The following is a 20,503-nucleotide window of genomic DNA, read 5'->3' on the forward strand; positions in this document are numbered from 1 at the left end:
CCACAGTATTTACTTCCCTGGACCCCTGTCTAGCAGGACGACTTACGTGATCCCTGGGGTGAATTTACTATCCCCCATCCAATCATCAAGGTTCCTTTTGAAGAGGGCCAGTGGCGCTCTGCTTGACATATATGGGCAGTCTATTCCAGAGTCTGGGGAGTCTCTGGGTCATGAACCTATCCCTCCAGCATGTTTTGTTCATTGTGATGACAAGGTTTAGATCCCTGGAGCGTGTGTCTCTGAGGGATTGAGATTTCTTTAAGTGTAGCATGTCCAACAGATCTGGGTTTGACATGGCCTTGTGTTAAGCAGAGATCGCAGAGTAGACGATATGCGACAGGGTATAGGTGGAGTTTTTTTTAAACGGTCAGCATAGGTCATCTGCTTTAGGCCTGTGATTCTTTTAGTGAGGTATTTCTGCGGCCTTTCCAGTTGTTGCAGATGTCTTGAGAGGTACATACCAAATGGGTCGTTGTATTGTATAATGGGTCTAATGAGGGATGAGTACAGTGGGACAATGACCTCCTTTTTTCTGGATGAAAAGCCCTTAGTGATGAGGTGTGCCACATAGAAGGAGTTCCTGACTGTTGTGGCGATGTGGTTATCGAAGGTGAGACCACTGTCCACTTGTGTCCCTAAGTCTCTTATCACACTTTCGGTGTTTAGTGTACTGCCACCTATGTGGTAATTCATGGGTACAGTTTTTTTCCCCAAAGGGGATAACTATACATTTATTGGCATTGAGCTTGAGCCCATGGCTCTGGCAGCAAGCATCTGTTTCTGTAAGGCCCTTTTGTAGAATATCCACATCATTTGGGGATTCAATAATGGCTCCCAGTTTTGTGAGACAGGTGGGGTGATTAGTTTTTTCCCTCCTTAGAATGAGTGGAGCTTGGTTGTCTAGAACCTTGAGTAATGTCGAGTTAAATAATTCAACAGCTTCATCTAGGGGGAACAAACAAAATGCCACAGCCATTCTGCCCTTTACAAAGACGATTTTAATATAAACGGTTTAGCGCTTTCTGATTATGTTAAAATGGGATTTGTGAAGGGTAAAATATCTGTGGGATGTTGCTTGTTATTAGAAAAAGAAGTCCTTATTCAGTAATCATAATGTCTGTGATACTAAACCCCACCCTTAGTGATTTAACCCTAGAAATACATCAGAACATGTATAACATCCAGGAAGGAAATCAGTACATCACAAAACAAACTGATGAGCTGGCACAAACCCAGCAGCATACCTCTAAAAACTCTTAGAGCAAGAAATCTGGACAAAGCCACAAACAATGGTGTGCAAAGACCCAAAATCTGGGTCACTTTTAACAAAGTTTGAAATTTGATAGAATAACATTTGCATTAGCTTGACTTTTCTGAAGGATCTTAAGTCTAAAATTGAAATGTCTTGCCTATTATTTTCTGACTTTAGTCCTCAATGATTTGTCAGAAAACTAAATTTTTATGAGAAACGAACCAAAAGTATGAATCCAATATCTGGACAGTTCAGATATACACGCAAGACCCACAGTAAATATTTTACTGTTGACGCTGTATCCGTCCCTCAGCTGACGTCACGAAGTAGAAAAACTTGACGTCGTTGTGAGCTAGAACGCTATATTATGTTTATGACAGTTTGTGTTTTGCTAAGTGTTTGTGAGTAGCGTCATATTTAAAATTATCGTTGAACTACTGTATCTAGCGTGTGCTTGCATTTATAGTATTTGTACAAATAATTAAAAAGACGTGTTCGTGCGTCGTCGCAGACTAATGATGTAATTTATTATAAGTGAAACGTTTCCTCCCATGTTAATTGATTTATTGATAGGTTTGGGATCCCTTTTTACTTTACTCCCTCAATTAAAAATACTTTTTTTATGAAACGGTAGTTAAATAATTAAGCATTACGTTTGCAACATACGCCGAATTGGGTAAGCTAATAATCAGAAACACTGAATGTTTAGGATAGTGGACTGTAAACGGTAATGACATTACTCTGTAGATTATGTTCGTTAGAATATAAAACAATGTTTTAACGGTTTTGTGAAACTAATCTAGCGCTGCTAACTGGAAACCCAGTTTTGACACTGCCATGGAAAGCCATGTGTTCGGTTTTAATACGCTGTCAGATGTTGTATCAATTCGGTCATCTTGGGATTGTGCAACAGACAAGGATTTAACTAGTATCCTCTTTACATTTTCTTCCACTACTTCTCTGGATAACGTATCCCAAGTTTGGTAAGTGACACAGTGATTTCCATGTGTTCCATGAGGTTGTCTGAAATAATTATCTAAAATGTGCTGTCTTGAGAGTAGTTGCACTAACCCGAGATGCTGGCAGGTTGTCAGATCACAGTAACTTGGAGTTTGTACGAAATTATGTGCACTGTACTGTTGCTGTATATTTAACTGCTACTGTTTTTTCTTTGAAAACCAAATATGCCTAGAACAGTTACATTGAGGCAGGTACCTAAAGATGCACTTTTTGCAAGCGTTTTGAGTCTGGTGGAAAAGAATTGTTAGATGACATTGTCTCACATACGTTTTAAATAAACTGAATTGATAACTATGCTGATGCAGGTAGGGGTCACCCATTTTTCCACCCACTAATAAATTTCAAAGAAAAAAAAAACACTACTCAAGTTTAGCCTGTTATATAGTTTGCTTCAAGAAATGAAGTGCGATCTCTATGAGAAGTGAAAATTGCAGTAATAAATACAGTGATCTTAACAATGTTCTTCATATTGCATGTTTCCTTTCCCTTCCACAACATTTTTAGACACGAACCAGAGAAAATAAGCAGACATTTAAAGTAATCCGTTCTCTGTACACAGTCATCCAAATCAAGATAGAGTCCAGTAGACAGCGTGAGAAGGACAGATGTGCTTTTAGTATTAAAGTTCACATGTGCAGGTGTTTGTCAGTTCGAATTTATGTCCTTGAGCATGCCTCTGTGCTTGTAGAGCAGCCAGTAAAAATAAATGAAAGTACATAGAATAGAATACCTTTTTTCCAGTTAGTGAAGAGAATGTTGTATCTGTTATGGTGCAAATAGGATTAGGGAGAAAGTGTCTCCTGGAGGAAATTATATGTGCCTGTGACATATAACCAAAGAACATAAATGCTCGATTCAGTATGTCTGTATAAAACATACAAAACTTGACTAGCTGAATTCGTATGCTATTAACTCAGTATGACTGGAAGAACAAAATGAGAGCCGAGTTACTACAAATGAAAAAAATTTTGAGCTACTGATGAATGCAAAGCAAGTTTTTGCAACATCTCCAAAAAAAAAAAAAAACGTGGAAAGCAAAGCCACACAAAACAAAAAATTAAAGCTAGCAATTAATTGTACAGTGGCAGTAAACTGCAGTTTTCAGCTGCTGTACAGTTTTTCTATGTAATTAGGAACATTTAGGGATATTGGAGATGGGTGTTTGCTGAGAATGACTGACGGTCTAAAATTCAAGAAAAAATTGTAACAAAAGTCAGGCCCCAGTGGCCTAGTGGATAATGTATTTGCTTCCTAAGCCAGGGATTGTGGGTTTGAGTCCCATCTAGGGTGATGTAATCTTGATACAAGTAAAGTAAAAATCTGTAGCATATCACCTACTCTGAGGAGATTTAAGTTAAACCCAGAGCTGTTGAACATGCTACACTGTAAGAAATCCCAATCCCTCCGAGCTACACGCAGTAGGGACCTAAACCTTGTCACCACAATAAACAGGACATGCTGGAGGGATAGATTGCTGTCTCAGAAACTTCCTATACTCTAGAACAAGCTACCCATCTATGTCAAGCAAAGTTCATCATTAGCACTCTTCAAGAAAAATCTCGATGAGTGGACGGGAAATAGAAAATACACCCAGGGGATCACTTCTGTGGCTCTGCTCGACAGGGGCACAGGAAATTTAACTTTCTTGGGTGGTGTAAGCCAAGGAACCTTGTTGGCTAGGCTTACTTGGGCCCTTGAGCTGATAGTCTAGTACCTACCTATGGACCAATAATATATATAGGGCGAGAAACCCGACAATGTGGACATTGGTTCTAGGTGATGGTCCCTCATGATGTGATACCCCAGCTCCATCCACAAACTGGGATTGATGCCATTGTCTATTCCCTCATACCTAAAGTAAAATGCATTTGAGAAAATGGAATATGATACAGTATTGTTTAATATGGCGTAGACTGAGTGAGTCACACAGATACTTCCTGTACTAATTGGAGGATAAGGAAGACATATATGTATTTGTGGATATTTCAGAGTGACTGATGTCCTGGAGTTACTTTATAACTGTATCTCTTGCCAGAAATTTGTTTACTTTGAGCAGGTAAGTAGAGTGGAAAAGGCCATTTTTTTCATTAACTTTCTTTGTAGAAAGTTTGAATTGTATGAATGTAATAAAGAATTTACGAATGTACAGATTAACATAAATACTCTCTTCCTTGGAGTGCTAGTTATGTATTTCACCCAGCCTTACCGTAATTTTTTTGGGGAGACCTATATGATTCTGTAAAAAGTACCCGCAATAAAAGACAGTATCATGGAGGAGATAATGTCCTACATGAGTTGCTAGGGCTTAAGGACCATGTAGTCTTGTTGCAGTTATGCTGTAGAGGGAATGTGTGCCAAGATGATTGTAAGAGGATGCTGACAGGTGCCCACTGTGACAACATTGTGTAATGGACAGATAACCAGAATTTGTAGGAAGTCCTTTAGTGATGAAGGCTAGTAGGACATGGATTTTTTTTTTTTTTTTACACTTAAGGGATTCAGAGTTTTGGCTTGTCTTTCATAACTTTTAGTCTGCAACATGTTTGGACAATATTTTATATTTTAAGAGTCTTAAGGATGATGTTTCAGTTCCTTGTTATTTGAGACAGTGACAGCGCTTTTTTTAAGGGTATGACAGCAGCAAAGGTTCATAATTATTTAGATCAATGTACAGGTCAAAAATGTAGAACAAAGGTGAATTTGTCGATAGTCTGCTTTATGAAAAGTGCAGCAGTTCTTTTATGGGGCATTAATCATCAATGCACATATTTTGTTTAAAGAAGTCTGCAGCTTAGCAGTATTTGTTTCAGAGCTGAGCAACAGGAGGCAGCATATTTGGTATTGGGAAGTGCCCCTTTGTTTAATATTGTTTTTGCATAAGCACTAAGTTCGAGATTCTGCAGCAGGCTTCAAGTGTGACTTTATTTAGTTTTCTTTTTTTGTCTTTTAGTGAAGAGGTGAGACTGGGATATTGTAATATATATGAAGATTTTTTTTAATCGTATAGTTTGTAGATGTTTACCAAAGGAAGAAAACATTGTACAGTATGAACCTTTTCTTCCCAGCGTTGTTCTGGTTTTAAAAACCTTTTTCTTCAATGCATTGTTTTGGCTTTAGGAACATTTATGTTGTTTTTGTCTGCCCAAGTGAAGTTAAAAATGGAATTTATATTTTCATGAAGAAATTAACTGATCTTAGATGAAGAATGCCCTGTTCTTAAGAAGAAAAAAAAGCTTAAATCATTAGCATGAAAAAGACATTGATTGCAGATCGGTTAGTGAGTACACTGGTGTTACTGAAGATCAAAAATAGCAAGGGCCCCAAAATTTACCAGTGTTGACAACCTCAGTTAAATAAGCGTGTTTGCGTATTTTTTTTTTCTTTTTGTGATCAACAGATATTTTTGTTGTCAATTCAGTTCAGTGAAAGAAGTCAGCTTTGAGTATTGTGGGACCAAGCCCACTATATATCCTGTTGCAGGGAGCTTCACACCCTACACTACTTTATAATGTGCTCATCTCAAAGGCTGCACTTTTATTGATAAAATTAGTTGTCAGTCACATGTCCATTTAGCCTCTGCTGACCTGTTGAGCAGCTAGTTTAAAAATCAAGCAAGTTCTGTGATCTGTAGAATGTGGGAGAGAAAGTCAGAGGCTTTACTCGGGTCCACAAACATTGCTCCAGTAAGCAGTCTGTCTTCAGTGTTATAAATGGAGTCTGTTGATGTTGGTGTAACCAGTTAATGTTAGTATAACAGTTAAGTGTTATGTCCTTGGTATTAAATATGGTGTAAAAGTTTAGGATTCATTTAGACACAGCCCTCTCTAGTGTTTTATGACTATGGTTTTCAGGGAAGAAGACTGGACAAACGTTGGCAACTGAGATATCAGAGGTGTTTGGGGTAAAGGGATAGGAGTAAATAGGAGTGAATGATTTTAACAATGTGAGAAATTCCACAGGTTTGATAAGTTCATTGTGGGGCAGATGTGTAAAAGTAGAAATGCCACATTTTTCAACAGTTGTTTTTTTAATTAGAGTGATAACTTTGAGAATAATTTGCTGGAAAGAGAACATGAGAAGCTGGGATATAAGAAAGAATAGGAAGTTACTAAGCTATTGGCCCTGAGACCCTTATAAGCCTAGCCAAGAGTTTAGTCCATGCATAGACAAATCGGCACCCGATGGCCCTGTCCAGCAGGGACACGGGTGGAATTCCAGGGATGTATTTTCTATTTCCCATCCAGTTATCCAGATTGCGCTTAAAAATGGGTAAAGAGGTACTCTGCTTGACATGGAGAAGGAGTCTGTTCCATAGATGGGGGAGTCTCTGGGACACACATCTGTCCCGCCAGCAAGTCCTATAGATGTCACTGACCAGGTTGAGGCCGTGTGTGCGGATTACTCGAGTGGAGCTTGACTTGCGGATATGCAGCAGTCCCTTCAAGGCGGGATCGAGATCGCCTTGTATGCTAGACACAGGTCACCTCTGAGGAGTCTGTTTGAAACAAAAGTAGAGGGATAGGGCTTTTAGCCTTTGTATGGTAGATTTTTGAGGCCCTGGATTCTCCTGGTGAGGAACCTCTGTGATCTCTCCATCTGCTGCATGTGCTTTGTAAGGCACATGCCGAATGGGGCATTGTACTCAATAATGGGCCTTATGAGGGAAGAATACAGGGATCTTATAACCTCCTTGAGATACCCTTACTTATGAGGTGGACCATGAAGAAAGCTGTCTGTACAATGGAAGCAACATGGTGATCAAAAGTCAGGCTGCTGTCAAATCTGGGTGCCCAAATTCCTCACAACTGACTGCGTGCTTAGAACGTTGTTGGTAATGTGATAATTTGTGAGGACATGTCTCTTCCCAAAGGGGATGATGATGCATGTTTTTGTATTCAGCTTGAGGCCACGTTTCTGGCACCAGTCATTTGTTTGGGTGAGACCCTCTTGGAGGATGTCCACGTCACTAGGGGAATTGATGACAGCTCCCAACTTGCAGTCATCTGCAAACTTGGTCAGCTATAATCCACTGGTTTTGGCCTGTACCTCAGAAAAGTATATCCCAAATATCAGAGGCCCCAAGACCGAACCGTGGGGTACACCACTCGATAACAGTCTACTGCCTGAAGTGGCTTCCCCTATTTTGACTAGGTGGGTTCTATAAGTGAGCCAGTTGGCTACCCGTCTGGTAACATACAGACTTATGCCTAGTTGACAGAGTTTATCTATTATGGCTGAGTGGGGAATAGTGTCGGAGGCTTTGGCCAGGTCAAGGTAGGCGGTGTGCACTGTCTTTTACTCATCCATGGCTTTGGTGACTGTCTCAAAAAAGTCAATCGAATTTAACAGATATGACCTCCCCTTGAAGCCAAACTGTGTCTGTTCAAGTGTTTGGAAGTTGCCAGTGCCCTTGTTAATAAGGTCCATAATAATCCTTTCCATAGCATTGCAGATCAGGCTAGTTAAGCGGATGGGTCTATAATTTTCCAGGTCAGTGGACGCTCCACCTTTGTGTAAAGGGATGACAGTGGCTGTCCTCCACTCAGCTGGGACAAAACCGGTACTCAAGCTTTGGTTGAATAGGGCGCCTAATGGTCCTGCAAGTTCCTGCCTGAGTTCATGTAGGATGCAGCCTGGGATGTTAATCAGGTCCCATGGAGGCAGTATTGGTTTTTTTTTTTTTTTTTTTTTTTAAGGATCACATAGCAACGTGCAGAAGAAATGGTAAGGTTGGCTAGCAAGCCTTCAAATGTTTGTATAGTGCAGCATTAGAGGAAATGGGTTCATTTAAGATTGTATGGTTTGCTTTTATTTTGTCAAGTAGTAGGTAGATTTCCTTCCAGAAATGTTTTTTTGATTCATGGGAATGGCATTCATTTTATGCTTTGTTTTTTTTTTTTTTTTTTTTTTTTAAGCTGTTGGTGATTTTTTCCTCTTTGTCAGTAGTCATAATTCTTGGGTTACCTTTTTCCTGTTTTGATTAGGAAGTGATTTTTTGTTTAATTTCTGTTTAGCTGTTTGCCCATGTTTCCACTGCCATTTTGAGAGTTTTTTCTGATTTACTTCTCATTATATGTAGCCTCTGGTAAATTTGTCTTTTTTTTACAGTTTATGGATTTTTGGCATTGTTTTGGTCTTGTTGTGGTATTTTTTTCTAGAATTTAGTGAACAAGTTGTTTTCAGAATCATTCTTTTTATTTGTTTGAACAGATCTCTTTTTTTTAAGCCACTTTGGATCTTTCCATTTTGTTGTGGTATAAGCATTGATAGTGACATCTAATTGGAGAGTCCTAATTCTGAAGCTTGCACCTCTTGACAATGCTAGAAAGTGGTTGGCTAGCAGGAATAAATCAGCTGAACACGATTGTAATGGTTTCCCCTGACCATTTGGGTAGGTTTTTGGACAGGGTAAACCACAAGTCTTGCACTACTTGCCACTCCCAAAATGTATACATAAGGACTATATTTCACTGTGACCAGTACATTGAATAGTGTTTTGAAAGCGTTGCTTGACAGTAGGTGCTGAACTCCATTAGTGTCTTCCATGGAAAAGTCTGATTCTGGTAACACCCTATCTGATGTTGTAAATCTTTGTTCATTAGTTACTATTAGGACCTCAGTTCTGTCCATGGAACCGATATGGCCGTTTCTAAGCTCTCGCCAGCCAAAAACCCTCAGCAAAGACCTACCCATAATGGCCCTCTCCTAGTTACTCCAGTTCTCATTTGCCGCGTTCCTAGTCAGACCTGCTAGCCATCTCCTTCAAAGCTAAGTAGAAAATTTGTTATTTTTTAAGACAGTTTCTCTTCAAATTGTTTTTTAGTCAATTCAGCCTTTTCTCACTGTCACCTATAACCTAATTCTATTCCCTACCCTTTACCTTGGTAATTTGATTTCTACCAGGCCCTTCATTATCACTTGTGGTATTTTCTTTTTTAAATACCATCGTTGGTATTCTGTCACCTTTTTCTCTCTCTTATTTTGTTTTCTATAAGATAGCTTTGTTGCTTTACTATGTCAGACAAAGCTAAGTCGGGGTTTAAACAGTGTGACAAGTGTGGGCGTAAGATGCCTAACTTGGATACACATGCTCGTTGTGTCTACTTTTTGGGCGTGGATCATATTAAAGCTGACTGTGATATTTGTGCTACTTTTAGTAATTGTACACTAGCAAAACGTAAAAATAAACTTATTTTAAAAGGTTTAATCAAGACACCTTTTTTGGAGGCTCTATCTGGGTTGGATGCCCCCCCCCCCCTAAAAAAAAAAACATAAGGAAAAACGGAGTCACTCTGTTCTTTCATCTCCGTCAGTTACGGAACCGAGTCGGCTCCATGCTTCACAGGCGCAGAACTCTGACATAAGGCTCTGTATTTTCTCGCTTGGTGCCGTCCGTAATATTGACCCCTGTTTCGGTTCCAACCTTGGCACCACTGACCGGTGCCATCCTTGGATCCGACATTGGCTCCGATGACTGTACCTGCTTCGGCACCATCCCCGGCCATGGTGCCGACAGTTTTTTCAGCTCCATTGACTCTAAAACTCAAATATCTGCCAAGGACAAAATACTCTACAACTTGCGACCCGTTTTGGGGCAGAGGTTTAGCCGCTTTCTAGAAAGACCTGATTCTCCTTCAGCAACCTCCTTTAGATCCACTATGAGTTTTCTAAATTAGACCTAGTGTGGGTTGTGGACCAGCTTCTAGTAGCTAGGGGATTGCCCATTCCAGGTAGACCTTCCATCCCTCTTTGGCTCAGAATCTTTTACTACATCTTCCCCTGTTTACCCTCCTCTGGCCTCTGCCCAAATCTCGGTACCGATGTCTTCTCCAGTGCATACTGTCTGTGCTCCAACAGCAGTTTTTCCCCTGTCTGCACTGACCACCCTTGCTGCATTGGCTCCTGTGGAGCCGATGCTCTCTTGGAACAGTGCTTGGACCATCCGTACCTTGCCCGGCACCTATTTTCTTGCTGGCGCCATCTATGTCCACTGCTCCGACGGCTTCCAGTTCTCTTGGAGCTCCTCACCTGGAGGTGGGCTCTTCAGGGTGGGGCTTGACCCTGGTTCTAAGGTTGTCCTTCCCGGTTCTGGACTTCCATCCCTCCTCGGGCGGTCCACCTGTCCAGGTGATGGAGAGGGTCCTTCACTCTGAAGGTTCGCAGTCAGCACCAGTGACATCAGTATCAGAACCCCCCCCCCCAGCATGCACCTCTCCCAACCCTCTATTTCGGGACTCCGGGCACGAGTCGCAAGAACCCCCTTTGAAGGGAACCCCTTCTCTGGAGTCATCCTCAGAAGATTCCACTGAGGAGCCACCCCGGAAGAAACGGTGCAAGAGGAAGCACCTTGATTCCCCGGAGGAATCTATCACCGAAGACACTGTAATGAGGGGGAAGGGTCCCCACAGTCTTCCCCAGACGATGTCTGATTCGAAGACTTTCTTAAAATCTTTAAGCAGCGGGGAGACTGGAAGTCCTCTAACCCTTCTTCTGAGGAATCGGTGTTCTTGCAGGCCTTCCGTCCCCGGCCGTCTATTTCCTGGGTGAACCCACTAGCGGATGACCTTGTTAAACTCATTGTGCATCGTTCCTGGAAGGCCCCGGACCCACTTGTCCAAGCAGTAGACAGTTGATTCTGTGGTTATGGCGGTGGCCACCAAGAGGGAACTGGCAGAAGATAGTTCCACTGCCCATCCTCCAAACAGGGAGTCCCGGACGATGGACAGACTAGGGAATTGGACCTATGCTTCAGCGAACTTCGCCATTCAGTCGCTGAACTATCTGGCTCACTTTACTCACCTCCAAAGAGATCTAATTTCCAAAATGTCTTCCTCTTTGGTGGGGGGGGTACTGCCTGATGAGGTGCGTTATACTGTCATCTTGCAGCTAGCTACCCTTGAATCCATCTTGAACTCCTCGATGCATTTGCTGTCTCATGCCACCGAGGGAGCAGCTCGAGCTGCCGCATCAGGCATTGTCATGAGATTTAATGCTTGGATGCAGTTGTGTGACTTCACAGACCCCTTTAAATCTTCCTTCGTCAATGCATCTGTTGACGAATCTGCACTTTTTGGACCCAAAGTACAAGACTCACTTGCACGTAGTGAAAAAGACGGAAAGACCTTGTCTGCTGTGGGCATAAGCTTTTCCAACCCCCAAAGGTCCTACTCCAGGAACCAGAAGAGAGGAAAAATGTGGTTCAAGAAATCCCAGGGATTTTTTGGTAACACTCGTGGTGAACAATCCTCCCGGGCAGAGGGGGCAACTCGTATGGAAGAAGCCCCTTTCGGGGTAGAGGGGGTCTGTGTAACCAGGGCACTAGAGATTCTTTCTCTGGTAGACCCTACCAGCTCTCCTGAGCAGCGGCCCGATTGCTTTCCTCTGGAAGCAGTTGGGGGTCATTTTTCTCTGCACTTACCAACCTGGCATCTTATTACTACCGATGTTTGGGTGCAGAGAATGATATCCAGAGGCTACCAAATATCATTCGATTTAATTCCCAGACCCATCAAACGAATCCCCAATGTACCACCCAATCAGAGGGAATTAGCAACCTTAGAAATAGAAAAGCTGCTAAGAAAGTCATCCAACCAGGCCCACCAGACCAGACAGGATCCGAGTTTTACTCTAGGTTCTTTTTAGTGCCAAAAAAGACAGGGGACTGGATACCAATCCTGGATCTCAGCCTATTGAACAAATTTATCAAACCTCAAAAATTCCAGATGGTCACGGTACAGTCCATTCTTCCCTTTCTAGAGAGGGACAACTGGATGTGCGCTACAGACCTCCAGGATGCATACTTCCACATAAAGATGGATCACCGCTCCCAGAGGTTTCTCCGCCTCCGGCTGGGAGCCAGTCACTACCGGTTCAGAGCACTCCCATTCGGTCTCTTGACAGACCCCCCCCCCCCACCCGAGTGTTCACCAAATGTATGGCAGTTGTTGTAGCTCATCTTCAACTACAAGGATTCCAGGTGTTTGGCTCCTTACCACTCCGACCAGGAATCTCCTAGTTCGTAGCCTCTCTTACACTCAAGGTCTCGCTCTCCGCTTGGGGATTACAGTCAACAGGGACAAATCTCAAATGTCCCCAACAAAGACACTGGAATTTATTGGAGCGGTCTTTGACACAACATCCTGTCAAGCTTCTCTTTCCCCCTCACAGGCTTTCGAAAATAAGACACCAAATCCAAGATCTTTTTTCTCAGACCTATGTACCAGCACTTCTTTTACTGCAACTCTTTGGCTCCATGGTGGCTGCCATTACGTTAGTACCACTGGCGAGACTGCACATGAGAATCCTGCAGTGGCTCCTTTCCGCACAGTGGTAGTTTCTAACTCACCCACTCGACCACATGATGCGTCTTACAAACCGATGCAAGTAAGAAATTCTATGGTGGACAAAGCCACAAACGAATCTTTGGTGTCGACCATTCTGTCTTGCCCAGCCCACAGTGAACACAGACATTTCCCTGTTAGGGTGGAGGGCGCATTTCCAGGGAAAGATGGTTCAAAGCACCTGGTCCCCCATGGAGGCCAATTTGCACATAAATGTCCTGGAACTGAGGGTAGTTCTCTTAGCATTGCAAGTGTCCCATGCACCCCTACCCTCTGGGACCATTGCAGTTCAGTCAGACATGTCAGTCGTCTGGTACATCAACAAGCAAGGCAGAACCGGGCCTTACCCCCTGTGTCGGGAAGCCTTGAGGATTTGGTACTGGACAATAGCTTCCAACCGCTTTCTTATAGCAGCGCACATTCCTGGGAGCTCTAACTTTATTGCGGACAATCTGAGCAGGAACATCCTGATGCCTCACGAGTGGTCCCTCAACCCTGTAACAGCAGATCAGATCTTCCAACGCTGGGGCAAGCCTTGCTGTGTTCTGTTTGCTTCCCCCCTAAACTACAAATGCAGAAGCTACTTTGCACTGATCCCCCCTCTGGGGGAACCACTGAGGGATGCTCTAAAAGCTGCAGAGGAGTGAATAAGAGGGAAAATTTCTGCATTTTGAGAACCTTTTCAAAACCAAAAGAGTTCAAGGGACTTATGGGTCAGAAAGTTACAACAGTCTCAGTCTGAGGAGCAACATTCAGAGAAAAGTCAACATGGACATAATGGGTATTAGTCACTGCTCCAGAAGCAGAGGTGTACCGCAAAACCAGGATTTCCATAGTCCTGCCATGGGGTCAGGCAACTGCAGCTTGTTTGAGCACCTGCCTGACTGTGCCTTTCTGGAGGCAGCCAGGGGCTGGCTGTCGCTGTATCTTCCTGTGGGGCAGGCCATCACAGCAGACAGCTGGATTAGAAAACTAATATCCATTTCCTCCCTAAACCTGACTTCTTTCCACTTCCAGATGTCCCATCCCATTAAAAGGAGGCAGCCGAAAAGAGAAGAGCATTCCAGGAGGTCCCACCAGACTTGAGGGACTCCAGAGTATATTCCACGTTGTTTTTAGGTCCCTAAAAGACAGTGTCTCAGTGGCCTAAGTTTGTATTTGAGGGAAAATAGATTCTGGATGGATCACAAGCACAGACTTTTAGAAGTTGCCACCTGTACATGAGAACCTCTGTATCTGTTTTCCTGCTAGCAAGGGTCACTGTTGTACAGAGCAATTTATGCCTTCTTTCTGACACTTCTCCCAGGTGATAGTAGTATTGTGTCTGAAAGTGCTAGGTCTTTTACAGACAGTAATAGTTCAGATATTCCATGCAAAGTGTTGCATACAGCTTCTTCAGTGGACACTAATGGTCCAGTGAAATCAGAACCTAGACCCAATGTCCACATTAATATGAATGTCCAAGTCTTGTCACCAGCATCTTAGTTGATGGTTGCACCATGGCGGTCTTGTTCTAGGCTTTCCATTTATTCCCCCATAATGATGGTTATGACAGGTGCTCCTGTCTTTGGGGGAGGGCATTGCATGGAACAAACAGTTCAAGGGACTTGTTTATGACAGAGGGTCTCCTTGCTCATCAGTGTGCAGGAGTTGATGATTGCCCTCCTTAAAAATTGCAGGCCCTACATGATTTCTTTCCATTGTGTGTGATAGCCATTTACTTGGGCAGTACATCAGTGGTTTCGCACATCAGCAAACGTTGTGGGTCTCATTCCTACCCTGTCTGTCGAGAGTTAATGTGGATATAGGAATGGCTAATGCTTCTGTCTCACAGCAGTGCACATTCCCATACAAGCAAGTTCACTAGCGGACAGATTCAGCCAATGCCTCTTGCCACTGAGTGACATAAGGAGCATTAAAAGTGATGTAATCCCTTCACCTCCCTGACCAATGCAAATGTAGCAGCAATTTTTCCCAGATCCCTCTGAGAACCAGAAATTCTGGACACTCTGGCTCAGAAGTGTCGCTGAGTCATCTGTAAAGTTTTCCCCCAATCTTCTAATCATGAAGTTTCTACAAAAACAGCAACGACAGAGTCATTCCCTCTTTTTGCGCCATACATGTGGCGGTGGTGGTGCTGCGGTAGCATTGTCGCCTCACAGTAAGACGTTGTCCTGTTCGATTCTCAGCTAGAGCGTCTTCTGTGTGGAGACATGCATGAATGGGTGTACCTTTGTTGAATGTTGTGCATCAGGGCCGGCAACTCGGGATGTAAAAATCTACTGCCAGTCATTAGCGGACCGGAGTTCTGCTGTGGCGACCCCTAACCGGAAAAAGCCGAAAGACGCAACAACAACATGTGGTTCCCCATGCTGTATCCTCATCTTTTGGAGTGTCCTCTTCTACTCGGTCTTTACAAAAAGATTACTGTCTTGCCCATCTGGCAATCTTCATCCAACACTTTGCTCTGTTAAGTTGATGGCATGGTTTTCTCCAAGTCACTGAATGGCCTGGGGCCCCATCATACCTGCTTCAGATGAATACCTCCCAAGTGCCTAGTTACTATACAACATATTGAAACAAATAGCCTATTTTCTGTTTGAGTAACTAGCCAAGATACTGATTCTCAGCCCCTATTGCTGCAGTGCTGCATTTCTTTGGCAGTAACTTTTAGTTACTCTCCCATCAAAGTTCACTTAGCTGCCATTTCAGTTTTTCACCAGGTTATGAATTCTTTGTTTGTATCCGTAAATGTTTGTAAAGCATTTCTTAAAGGAGCCTTTTTGTGGAGGCCTCCCTGTAGTGATTCTACTGTAGCTTGGGATGTAAATTATGTGATGGAAAAATGAACCCCCCCCTTTTTTTTTTTGTCTCCCATCTAAAGCAGATCTCAAGGATTTTGATTGCACTCACTTCAGCCAAGGGAACCTGTGAACTGTAAGGTCTTTCTTGTAAGCCACTGTATGTAACCTTTCAGAAAGGCAGGGTTCCTTTGAACACTCATTCAGAATGTATGCCTAATAGTGTGACAAATTAATCGACACTACTATAAACCATTAATCTCCCAGTTTTCTTTCCCTGTCAAAGGTAAGTGTTTACCACATTGTTCAGATGTTCATCAAATGTATTTCTGTCTAGACAGAACAAAATTTATCAAAAAGGATGATCAACTTTGTGTTTTTCCTCTGCTGAGATATAATGGGGGACACAGTTTAAGTTCAGTATGTACAGGTAACTTTCATAAGGCATCTTATTTTGTTGCAGATAATACAGTAAAACCTTACCTATCATTTCCAAAGCAAATTGAGCTGGAATTGTACCTGCCTTTTTAGCTTTCTTTAGAAATCTCAGTTTGCCATCTACAACATAGGCTTCACTGCATTGCTTTTCAAGGTAGTACAAGCTGGGTGTGTTATGAAGGTCCAGGTCTACATTCAGAGTTACCAAAATAGGAAGAGAATTTCACTTCATGCTGTCCAAGGAGTTGTGCTGTGTCCAGTGACTGGCTGATGTAAGATGCACAATTTTTGTACTTGACAAAGTTCTATCTTCCTGAGCCACATCTGTCCACTTCAGTCAACCTCTTCTTCCTGTCCTTTGTAATTACTCTTTGGGGAGGCCAGTAGAGTTTGCCATTGGTATTTTGAGTATTATATGAGTAAATTTGCTCCTAAGCACACTCTTAATATGGAGAGAAGGGAGAGGAGCATTATGTGAGTAAAGGAGGAGTTTTAGAGCCCATGCGAGTTTTAAAGATACCTAGTGACTGTTATCTGAAACTGCCATGGCTGAAGTGAACAGAGTTGAATCATGAAGATCTAACATAATGGTAAGTGTGCAAAGCTGGTGGAATGAAAGAGAGAAGCAAGTCATGAGGAGGAGGTATGATGTGAAGGAATCACTTTGGAAGGGGATGGGTGTAAAAGTATCTACAAGCACTGCACCTATGAGAAAAAATACAGACAGTTAGAAGAACAAGAAAAATAAATGATCAGCAAAGTAAGACATCCCAGGGTCAGTATAGTTTTTTTATTATTCCTTGACTAGCTAATTTGGCTGACTGACAAATCATGTATCTGACTTGGTTTACTGACAAAATACACCAGTGAGTACAGGACTTTTATACAGTTCTTGACAAATGCAGTCCTGCCTCCTTAGATATACATTGTGTCCTAGGTTGGTCATACAACTATTTAAGTTGTTTTGCAAGTTATTTTAAAAGTGCTACAGCAGACTGTTTTTGTAGAATTGCTATACAACAAGTTTTCCTTTTTTTGCAACAAGTACAGAGTAATCATTTCTTGCTTCAGCTTGCTTTGTCATCATATGTTCTTACTCCTTAATTGTCTTATCATAACATTTCTAATGAAAGAGTATTTATTATTGTTACAGCTGCAGTTTACATTATTGCTACTGATGAATAATTCAGAATTAATGAAAATTTGCAACCTAAAAATAATACAAAAGCTTAATAAAAACTTCATATAACTTTTGCAGTGTGTGGATGCAAGGCACAACTGCTCCTGTCATTCATTCTATAGATAATGTATGAAATAGAATAATATACATTTCCTGATTCTTTGATGTTTATGGCATGCATGTACATTTTGCAAATCATGTATTTTACATTATTTGCATTCTTTACACACATAGTTTGGGAATGTTTTGATAGAAATAGAAAAGTACTGATTAATACGTGTTTATACAACTTCTAATAGAACAGCCATTCCCTGCTGTTACAATACATCAGTATGTGACCCTTGTTTCAGGCTGCTGTGACCTTTCCATTCTATTTTTTCCTAACAAGTAGCTGAGCTAACAATTCTAAAAAAATACTGCGAAGTCTTATAGCTAACTTGCATCTGTTGTCTGACATTTGATTATTAGAGGAATCATTTTCAACATAAATATTTGCTTATATTAATAATTATGCCTTGATAAAGAGAGGAATTATTCATAAGCACGGTCTTATTTTGGCTGATGCTCTTTTAGCCAGGCATTGTATTTCCATGCAGCTTTGCATTATTTTATGTCACTGGCATTCACATAAAAGATTGTTCACACATGCTGCTCAGAGAAGCTGGTTTCCCATCATTGTTTGAGGTCCCTATGCTATAACAATGGGCATAATGTGGGAGGAGTTAACGGAGGATTTAAATGTGAAGATGGTATGTGGGTGAGTGAGATGGTGGTTTAGGCTGTCTGCCCACACAGGGCAGTCAGTCACTCCTTTGTAATAGGGTGAATCCCTCACTGGAACCATTCATTATTAGCAGGGCTAGTGACTTAAAAGACTGAAACTGTTGGTAGACTGAAGAACAGATTGCCACAGTGAGGTAAAGAAGAATAAGCAGAATTTGAATACACTAAGACAGGAGAAAATTCAATGGTAATTGTCTTGCTAAAATTGCAAGATTCAAACAGCAGGGGGTTCGCAGCTAAATAAGCATCTTAAATTGAACAGAGCTTTTGGATAATTGTGTTAAATTAAAGGATATTCCACCAGTGTGTCAGTAACAATGGAATGAAGGAGAGTTACAGTTGCAGTGGGTAAGAGATCTGTTATATAAAATTAGTAATTATACAATGACTGGCCCTAAACATTCAAAAAGAGCATGCTGATCGGCCAGCCCAACCAGCATGCCCGTTGTAAATCTGAGAATATACTAACGGAAAAAGGTCTGGTTGCCCGGACTTTATCCATTAGTATATCCCCGATTTTTTTTTTTTTTTTTTTTTTTGCTGTGAGTTGCTAAACAAACTAAACCAGTATCACCTATCAAATTCCACTCTTACCTGGTTTCAAGGCTACTTACCTGACAGGTACCAAGCTGTGAAATGGGAAAATTCTCTCTCTCCTCAGCTGCCCATAACTATAGGAGTCCCACAGGGTTCTATCTTAGGACCACTACTATTCACAGTCTTCACAAATGACCTCCATACAGCATGCATCTATCATTCAGTATGCAGATGATGCTACCTTAATCTGTGCTGCACAAAACATTCCCACCCTGCTACACACAACTCAAATAGGATTCTCTGACATTGAAAACTGCCTTACCAAAGCCCAACTTATCCACAATCCAAAGAAAACTCCGCTTATGATTATAACCAGTTCTAACAAAAACACTGATAAGTCAATTCACCATCTACTCCACAAGTGCTACTCCAATCACTCCAGTGGCACAGGCTAGGCTATTGGGAATAACCATAGACTCCCACCTAAAATTTGATAGCCATCTCAACTTAACTATTAAAAAACTACATGCCAAACTGGGATCACTCTACCGTATCAAACCATTTTTTTTACCAACAACACAAGATCAGCCATTGCTCCCAACTTCTGCCCACTCTACGCATCTCCCATTCTGACTAATCTCAACAAAACTGAACTAAGCAAAATGGAAGCCTGCTTATAACAGAATTGCCAGGTTTGCTGCAAATTGCTCGTATAGAACTCCTCACTATACTGCTTTTGAGTCAGCTCCACTGGCTTGAACTGAACTTCCTAACCTACAATTAGCTCTGCCTCTGTCATTCTATCTGTTACCTCCCCAATAAGTGTCCTGCCCTCAGAAACCTAGTACGACATCATTCGGCCAAAAGGCCTCTTAGATCATCAAGCAAACTACTACTAGAAGTCCCCAACAGCTACAGTAGCTTTAGAGACGCACTATATAGTAGTTCATTGGCTAAAAAATGGAACTCTCTCCCCACTAGCATACAAAACGCATCGTCCAAAGCCTCCTTTAAAAACCTCATTAGGCAACATCTCAAGCAAATTTGGCAGTGCCATGACTGCGCCCCAGGCTAGTGAAAGCGGATAAGGTACACATACTAAACCTAGAGTACTTGATAATAGTTTTCACTCTTATAAACACTGGCTAATGTACAATGTATGTATTGTACCTGTGTACTATGTATGTATTCTACCTATATTCCAAATTTCAGCTGTACACAAATCTATTAATTACCTTTATTTTTAAATTAATATTTTCTTGTTTGTTCTCTCCACTATAACTGTTGTGCTGCATACCACTGTAAAAACATGTATATTGTAATTTGTGTGTATACTGATCAAGTTTAAGTATCTAATTTTTGTATGTGGAGCTTTTCTCCCTGGGCCTCTGCTGAAAAAGGGCTTTTTTGACTCAGTCATACACCCACAGTTAACAAATGTAAAATAAAAAAATAAATAAGTACAAAGTTTGAAAAGTTTATTGTGCATTTGAATGTTATTACAAGCACATATAACAGCTTGTTCTTATATAATCACAAAGGGCCATATTTTGGGCATACGTTGTTGGCACGGAAGACGGATTTCAAAAACCAGGACCACTTGTGTTTGATACAAATATTGCAGAGAATTGGAGAGTGTTGGTGCAAGAGTATGATGTTTTCATACAGGCTGCATTTTCTGATAAAGATAATCATACAAAGGCATTTATTTTGTTTAATTTAGCCGAGTCAGAAGCCATTGAAAGGGAGCCTTCATTTGTGTATGCACCTGCTGTATTTGCAGGAGAGGGGGAAAACTGTCAAGTAGTTGTACTAGCTGAGTAGAGGGAAGATACCGAGTACTTAACATGTAAATTTAGAGAAGTGTGTAACCCTCAAACGAATATTACAACTGAAAGGCACTTATTTTGCACAAGGGATCAAAAGCTTGGTGAAACATTTGCATCATATGTAACTGATTTGAGAAACAAAGCTAAAATGTGCAGATTTGGTCATTTAAGGGATGAGTTGACAAGACACACTTGTGTGTGGTATTAAAGATGATGCTGTGAGAAAGACTTTGCTTAGTGACAGTAATTTAACTTTGAATAAGGCCATTGAGATTTGTCAGAAATATGAGCTTACAGAAAAGCACACAGATATGCTTACAAAT

The 20,503-nt window shown here is 41.5% G+C and overlaps 1 protein-coding gene across 3 annotated transcripts in view; it reads left to right on the forward strand.

Moving 5' to 3' along the window:
* The first annotated feature begins 1,571 nt into the window (after window positions 1–1,571).
* CCHR14.PART0H10orf88 (chromosome chr14.part0 C10orf88 homolog) overlaps window positions 1,572–20,503 on the forward strand; it is a 495,917-nt gene continuing 476,985 nt past the window's right edge. Inside the window, exons 1-2 of one of the 3 annotated variants that reach the window (XM_044056036.1) lie at window positions 1,572–1,928; window positions 2,232–2,235. Coding sequence is in view for 1 of the 3 variants with exons in the window: in XM_044056034.1 (XP_043911969.1) it covers window positions 2,090–2,235 (146 nt within the window). In the remaining 2 variants the exon portion in view is untranslated. Of the gene's footprint in view, window positions 2,236–20,503 lie in introns of all 3 variants that reach the window. The other 2 variants (XM_044056034.1, XM_044056035.1) reach the window with 2 other exon arrangements.

The sequence above is a fragment of the Protopterus annectens genome, chromosome 14.part0, assembly GCF_019279795.1.
Source record: "Protopterus annectens isolate FY-2018-M chromosome 14.part0, PAN1.0, whole genome shotgun sequence".
Lineage (NCBI taxonomy): Eukaryota > Metazoa > Chordata > Ceratodontiformes > Protopteridae > Protopterus > Protopterus annectens.